General features: G+C 49.5%; 1 protein-coding gene across 1 annotated transcript in view; it reads left to right on the top strand.

The window, feature by feature from the left end:
- Window positions 1–7724, top strand: part of NPC1L1 (NPC1 like intracellular cholesterol transporter 1) — a 30301-nt gene that overhangs the window by 16991 nt on the left and 5586 nt on the right. The window contains exons 11-16 of the mRNA XM_017524616.2: window positions 3489–3679; window positions 3885–4009; window positions 4597–4723; window positions 4894–4949; window positions 6976–7126; window positions 7398–7629. Of these exons, the coding sequence (XP_017380105.1) occupies window positions 3489–3679; window positions 3885–4009; window positions 4597–4723; window positions 4894–4949; window positions 6976–7126; window positions 7398–7629 (882 nt within the window). The remainder of the gene's footprint in view (window positions 1–3488; window positions 3680–3884; window positions 4010–4596; window positions 4724–4893; window positions 4950–6975; window positions 7127–7397; window positions 7630–7724) is intronic.

Below are 7724 nucleotides of genomic sequence, written 5' to 3' on the forward strand. Positions count from 1 at the left end.
CAATGGCGCGATCTCGGCTCACCACAACCTCCGCCTCCTGGGTTCAGGCAATTCTCCTGCCTCAGCCTCCTGAGTAGCTGGGATTACAGGCACGCACCACCATGCCCAGCTAATTTTTGTAGTTTTAGTAGAGACGGGGTTTCACCATGTTGACCAGGATGGCCTCGATCTCCTGACCTTGTGATCCACCCGCCTCAGCCTCCCAAAGTGCTGGGATTACAGGCGTGAGCCACTGCGCCCGGCCTGTCTTTGGTTTTTGACAATTAAATTATAATATCCTTTGGTGTGGGTTTCTTTAGTTTATCCTACTGGAGTTTGTCAAGTTTCTTGAATGTTTATATTCAAGTCTTTCATCAAATTTGGGGAGTTTTGGCCATAATTTTTTCAAATAATCTCTCTTCCCCTTTCTCTTTCCTTCTAGAATTCTTACAATGCATATTTTGGTCTATTTGATGATGACAATGTCTCACAGGCCCCTTAGGTTCTGTTAACTTTTTATTTCCTTTCTGTTCATCAGACTCAATAATTTCAATGGTCTTATCTTCAGTTTGCTAATACTTTCGTCTGACTGCTTTTGAATCCCTCTAGTGAATTTTTCATTTAAGTTACTGTACTTTTTAGCTCCAGAGTTTTTGCTCCTTTTTATGTTTCCTCCTTATTGATATTTCCATTTTGTTAATAAATCATTTCCTTGACTGTTTTCTTTTAGCACTTTGAGCAACTTTAAGGCTATTTTTTATTATTATTATTTATTTAGTGTTTGAGTCAGGGTCTTGCTCTGTCACCCAGGCTGGAGTGCTGTGGTGTGTTCTTGGCTCACTGCAACCGCTGCCTCCTGGTGTCAAGCCTTAGCCACTCAAATAGCTGGGATTACAGGTGTCCGCCACCATGCCTGGCTAATTTTTGTATTTTTAGCAGAGACAGGGGTTTCACCATATTGGCCAGGCTGGTCTTGAACTCCTGGCCTTATATGATCTGCCTGCCTTGGCCTTCTAAAGTTCTGGGATTACAGGCATGAGCCATTGCACGCAGCTGAGACAATTGTTTTGAAGTCTTTGTCAAGTAAGTCTGCTGTCTAGTCTTCCCAGGGACAGTTTCTATTGGTTAATGTTTTCCGTTTGAATGGGCCATGTTTTTCTTTTGCTTGGTATGTTTTGTGATTGTTTTTGGTTGAAAAATGGAGATTTGATTCTTATAATGTAGTAACTCTGTAGATCAGATTCTCCTTCTTTCCCAGGGCTTGCTTTATTTTATTTATTCTGTTGGTGTTTTTGTGCTGGGGATCAGCCTAAGGCACAGAGTTAACATATTAGGTATTTTATAAGCCTGCATATTTCTCTGGACATTTGGGCAGTGTGGTGACTGTCTAAATAGCCCTTATCTATGGTTGCTTTTGAAAGTCCTTGTCCTTACACGTATGGTTCCCAAAAGGAGAAAAAGGGAAAGATGAAGGGGTGGGCGATAGGCTCCTGGAAGTCACCTTAGTAGGAGGTGGAGGGGTCGCAACAATGGTGGTGGGAGTTGCAATAGTGGCTGCCTGCCTATCTGTACCACCAATATCAGAGGTAACGATCAACGGTCAGACTCAGATCCTTGATATTTGGATTTATTTATTTATTTATTTATTTTTGAGACAGAGTTTCACCCTTGCTGTCCAGGCCGGAGTACAATGGCATGATCTCAGCTCACTGCAACCCCTGCCTCCTGGGTTCAAGTGAGTCTCCTGCTTCAACCTCCTGCGTAGCTGGGATTACAGGCATGTGCCACCACACCTGGCTAATTTTATAGTTTTTTGTAAAGAGGGGGTTTCTTTATGTTGGCCAGGCTGGTCTCAAACTCCTGACCTCAAGCAATCCACCTGCTTTGGCCTCCCAAACTGCTGGGATTACAGGTGTGGGACACTGCCCCTAGCCTGTATTTTTTTTTTTTTTTTTTTTTTTTTTTTTTTTTTTTTGTTTTTTTTTTTTTTTTTTTTTTTTTTTTTTGTAGAGACAGGGTCACTATGTACTCAGACTGGTCTCCCGCTCTTGGGCTCAAGTGATCCTCTGGCCTTGCCCTCCCAAAGTTCTGAAATTACAAGCATAAGACACCATGCTCAGCTGATATTTGGTGGGCAGTGTCTTTCTTGCCTACCCTGGCTCCTGCAAGCTGTGTACAAACTGCTTCTGGAAAGCATGCATGGCTGCGTGCCTTGAGCCTGGGAGTGGCAAATGGGTAGTTGCTACTGTGCTAAAAGCTGAGATTGCCTGATATTAACTATAATTTACTGTCCAAGCCTTATCCTGGAAGCTTCTAGCCCTCTAGAGACTCCAGAGTTTCAAAACAGTTACACCAGGGCTGGCGTGGTGGCTCATGCCTGTAATCCCAGCACTTTGGGAGGCCGAGGCAGGCGGATCACTTGAGGTCAGGATTTTGAGACCAGCCTAGCCAACATTGTGAAACCCCATCTCTATTAAAACTACAAAAATCAGCCAGGAGTGGCAGCGGGTGCCTGTAATCCCAGCTACTCGGGAGGCTGAGGTACGAGAATCACTTGAACCCAGGAGGCGGTGGTTGCGGTGAGCCAAGATCACGCCACTACACTCCAGCCTGGGAGATTCCGTCAGAAAAAAAAAAAAAAAAAAAAAAAAAAAAAAAGAAAGAACCCCAAAAAAAAAAAAAAAAAAAAAAAAAACAAGAAAACGTGCAAAAAAAAAGTTACACCAGACAAATTGTGGTCTGGGTGGGGAGAGAGACACTTTCTACTCTGCCATTTTCCCTAATTTCACTCTGAGCCTTGTGCTGTAAAAAGAAGCGAACAGACCGTGAGGATGCCTGGTGCATGGCTCTGAGGGTGTACACCCTGATACTTACATGTGCACACAAATATGGGCTGTCATCACAGGCCAGCTTGTTAGACTGTGGCTACGCCAAACTGGGGGTGATAGGAAGGGGTACAATTATGTGTATGTGGATGTTTGGGTGTCCGTGTATGTTCATGTGAGGTGATATGTGTTGCTCTGTGCCTGTACCCCCATAAATGTACTTCTGTTTGTACCCGTGATTATACCTAGTCTGTGAACCTTGGAGTATGTTCATCTGTGGGTACACCTACAACTATGATCTTGAGGAATTGCACAGTGCACATACATCTTGAGGGTACCCCTAGTGTGTCTGTGCATGTCCTTCTTTATATGTACCTTGTGTGTGACCTCTGAGCACACACCTCTCTGTGTATATTTTGTGTATGTATGCGCATGTACCTCCGTGTACCTCTAAGCATGTTCCTGTGTGTATACCTCTGAGTGTCCCACTGAGCACATGCCTTTGAGTGTGTAACTGCATGTATATCTCTGAACATGTTCCTCTCTGTGTTCCTCTGATCATGGACCTCTAAGCATGTGCCTTTTACCATGTACCTCTGTGTGTGCCTTTGAGAGTGAGCTGGAGTGAGCCCTTTAGGGTTGTGCATGGTGAACCAAAGTTCACTGACTCTCCCCCACTTCCAGGACTCCTACCTGCTTGACTATTTCCTCTTTCTGAACCGCTACTTTGAGACGGGGGCCCCGGTGTACTTTGTTACCACCTCGGGCTACAACTTCTCCAGTGAGGCTGGCATGAATGCCATCTGCTCCAGTGCCGGCTGCAACAACTTCTCACTCACCCAGAAGATCCAGTATGCCACCGAGTTCCCTGAGCAGTGAGTGCCTGGCCCGCCCCGACCCCAGCCTGCTCCCTGCTCAAGTCCCCCAGTCCTCTCCACTCCCCTCTTCCTGCCTATTCTACTCCTGTCCTGCTGCCCTGCTGCCACATGCCTGGGGACGGCTGTGTGGGTGTTGGCCACAGGAAGGACCCACGACCCTGCCCAGCTGGACTTGTCACTCTTCCTCCCACCTGTCCCTCAGGTCTTACCTGGCCATCCCCGCCTCCTCCTGGGTGGATGACTTCATTGACTGGTTGACGCCATCCTCCTGCTGCCGCCTTTATATAGCTGGCCCCAATATGGACAAGTTCTGCCCCTCAACTGTCAGTGAGTGTGGGGCCAGAGGGGCTCACTGCCTACCACAGCTCGGGAAAACCGAGGCCACAGAAAGGAGAGGGCTGGCGAGGCTCCCTCAACCCCTTCCACCCGTCCTGCGGGGTCCGTCGGGGGCATGGGTGCAGGTGTGGCCTCAGGGATAGGCGTTCTACGAGGAGCACCTGTGTGTGGGTGTGTGTGCTGGCCCACGGGCATCATGCCCATATGCTGCTGTGTGCTGTGCCCCCTCTTTCAGAGCATGTGGCACTCCAGGGTGGCAAGGCAGTAGTGAGTCAGGAGTGGAGAGCTGAGGTTGGCACATGGCCCTGCCACCCTAAGCAGTGGCATTTGTAGGCGGTGAGGCCGTTGTGGGGCCTGTTTTTCTGCCCAAACTTCCTTCCCCTCTTTGCCTGTAGGTGCCTACAGTTGCCATAGCCAAGAGGAGAACTTCTCCCACAAATGACAAATGCAAATCCCCCAGAAGTGACTGGTTGAGGCTGGCGTGCCCGGGACCTTTGATGGGACTAGGGGAAGGAGGGGCACAGAGGAGGGGCTGCCGGCCCGGGGTGCCTCTGCCCAGACCGCTGCTTTCTCTGCAGACTCCCTGAACTGCTTAAAGAACTGCATGAGCATCACGATGGGCTCTGTGAGGCCCTCGGTGGAGCAGTTCCATAAGTATCTTCCCTGGTTCCTGAATGACCGGCCCAACATCAAATGTCCCAAAGGGTAAGCTTGGGAGGGCCTTCTGCTGGGGCGGACAGAGTGTGGGACCCAAGATGGGGGTGAATATAGAGAGGCAGAAGGAGGCTATCAGGGGCCTCTCGACGGTTGCTGTGGGCTGGGCAGATGAAAGGAGCCTTGTCCCTGGCTAAGCTTTTGCCCCGATCTTCTCGCAGTGGCCTGGGAGCATACAGCACCGCTGTGAACTTAACTTCAGATGGCCAGATTTTAGGTAAGCATGGCCTTGTCTGGAGGGGAGGACATAAATCGGTGGCTCTGGAGGGCCCCTGAGGACCCCAGGGAACAGCCCCTCACATATTCTCTCCCTCCTTTGTCAGGGGCTTTTAACTGCCCTGGCCCTGTCAGCAGGGGTCTTGTTTCCAACTCCATATCCTCCTCAGTCTTCACTCCTTCTCTCGCTCCCAAGTCCATGGTCAGCGTTAAATATGTGGAATTCATTCAGCAGTTGATATCCTACTTGGGAGTCCTCCACACCCTGGCTAAGCACCCTTCTTACCAGCACAAAGGGCGGCTGGCTAAATGAATTAGGGTACTTGGCACAGCACAGTCCTAGTAGCCATTAAAAGTAACAAGAGGCAGCCGGGCATGGTGGCTCATGCCTGTAATCCCAGCACTTTGGGAGGAGGAGGTGGGCAGATCGCCTGAGGTTGGGAGTTCGGGACCAGTATGACCAACATGGAGAAACCCCATCTCTACTAAAAATACAAAAAACAAACAAACAAAAAAATTAGCTGGGCGTGGTGGCACATGCCTGAAATCCCAGCTACTCAGGAGGCTGAGGCAGGAGAATTGCTTGAACCTGGGAGGCAGAGGTTGCAATCAGCCGAGATTGCACCATTATATTCCAGCCTGGGAAACTCCATCTCAAACAAACAAACAAACAAACAAAAAAACCCAAAACAAGTAACAAGAGGCTGGGTGCAGTGGCTCATGCCTGTAATCCTCACACTCCAGGAGTTTGAGACCAGCCTAGGCTGGTCTTTTTTTTCCTTTTTTTTTTTTTTTGAGACGGAGTCACTCTGTCGGCCAGGCTGGAGTACGGTGGTGCAATCTCAGCTCACTGCAACCTCCGCCTCCCGGGTTCAAGCGATTCTCCTGCCTCAGCCTCCTGAGTAGTTGGGACTACAAAAAATATAAAAATTAGCTGGGCATGGTGGCATATGCCTGTAATCCCAGCTACTTGGGAGGCTGAGGCAGCAGAATCACTTGAACCCAGGAGGCAGAAGTTGCAGTGAGCCTAGATGGTACAACTGCACTCCAGCTGTGGCAACAGAGTGAGACTCTGTCTCAAAAACAAAGACAAAAACCCCTTTAGTGTATGAGGGTCTTAATAACCTTCATTTTTGTTTTTTTTTGAGATGGGGTCTTGCTCTGTTGCCCAGGCTGGAATGCAATACCAAGATCTCGGCTCACTGCAGCCTCCAACTCCTGGGTTCAAGTGATTCTCCTGCCTCAGCCTCTCAAGTAGCTGGGATTACAGGGGCGCACCACCACGCCCAGCTAATTTTTGCATTTTTAGTAGACACAGGATTTCACCATGTTGGGCAGGCTGATCTTGAACTGCTGACCTCAGGTGATCTGCCCACATTAGCCTCCCAGAGTGCAGGGATTATAGGCATGAGCCACCATACCCGGCCAATAACCTTAAGTTCTTTTTTTTTTTTCAAGATGGGGTTTCACCATGTTGGTTAGGCTGGTCTTGAACTCCCGACTTCAGGTGATCCGCCCGCCTTGGCCTCCAAAGTGCTTGGATTACAGGTGTGAGCCACCATGCCTGGCCATTTTCTTAAAAGTTATTAAGAAATAACCTTTATCTGGCAGGAGCCCTAAGCCACAGCTCTAATAATTCAACTGTTCTCATTTTTCTGCCTTCCTTTTTAGTTCTTTCCTATAGGAATATGCAAATTTTAAGTTACTTTAAAAAATCCAATGCATATCTTGAAACCACATAGAGAAGAATATGGTTCACTAGGGAGGTCTCTGTAGGCTTCATCCATCAAAGGTCAGGCCTGGGTCTCCTACAGCAGTGGGGCCAGCTGTGGAGTTTGCAGGGCTGGTGCAAAACAAAAATGTGAGTCTCTTGGACAAAATTTACTAAGAATTTCGAATGGTGGTGGCAGAGCCCTGTACCCAGCTTGATCACATGCCTGTGCCACTGCGTCTGGGGTGTTCTGAGGGTGTCCTGGAAAGGGCTCTGACCTTTGCCCTTCCATCTTCCATGTGCCGTGGCTGCCCAGCCTCCAGGTTCATGGCCTATCACAAGCCCCTGAAAAACTCACAGGATTACACAGAAGCTCTGCGGGCAGCTCGGGAGCTGGCAACCAACATCACTGCTGACCTGCGGAAGGTGCCTGGGACAGACCCGGCTTTTGAGGTCTTCCCCTACACGTGAGGACCTGAGGGGCTGGGCTGGAGGAAGGTGGGGGATGGCTACTGAAGACTGGAGGTTAGGGTGGAGGGCTTGCAAGGAATTACATGGGATGAGCACCAGTTTTCAGTCAGAAGGCTCTGGCTGCGGCCTTAGGCCCATTTCTCTTGCTGTTTTGTACCCCAATATATGCCTGCCTGATCCTCAGCATTTTCCTTCTGAAGTGGGGTGTCCCGCCCACCTTGAGGGCCCAGAGGCCTGAGCTTGTGACCATGCTCTGCGCTCTGGCAGGATCACCAACGTGTTTTATGAGCAGTACCTGACCATCCTCCCTGAGGGGCTCTTCATGCTCAGCCTCTGCCTTGTGCCCACCTTTGCCGTCTGCTGCCTCCTGCTGGGCCTGGACCTGCGCTCTGGCCTCCTCAACCTGCTCTCCATCGTCATGATCCTCGTGGACACTGTGGGCTTCATGGCCCTGTGGGGCATCAGCTACAACGCTGTGTCCCTCATCAACCTGGTCTCGGTAACCCAGTACACACAGGCACCAGGGGGACCCCCTGAGTGGTTGGGGATCCAGCATCATAGAATACTCCCGGTTCTTTTTTTTTTTTTTTTTTT

This window comes from Cebus imitator, unplaced genomic scaffold (assembly GCF_001604975.1).
Source record: "Cebus imitator isolate Cc_AM_T3 unplaced genomic scaffold, Cebus_imitator-1.0 Scaffold34, whole genome shotgun sequence".
NCBI lineage: Eukaryota > Metazoa > Chordata > Mammalia > Primates > Cebidae > Cebus > Cebus imitator.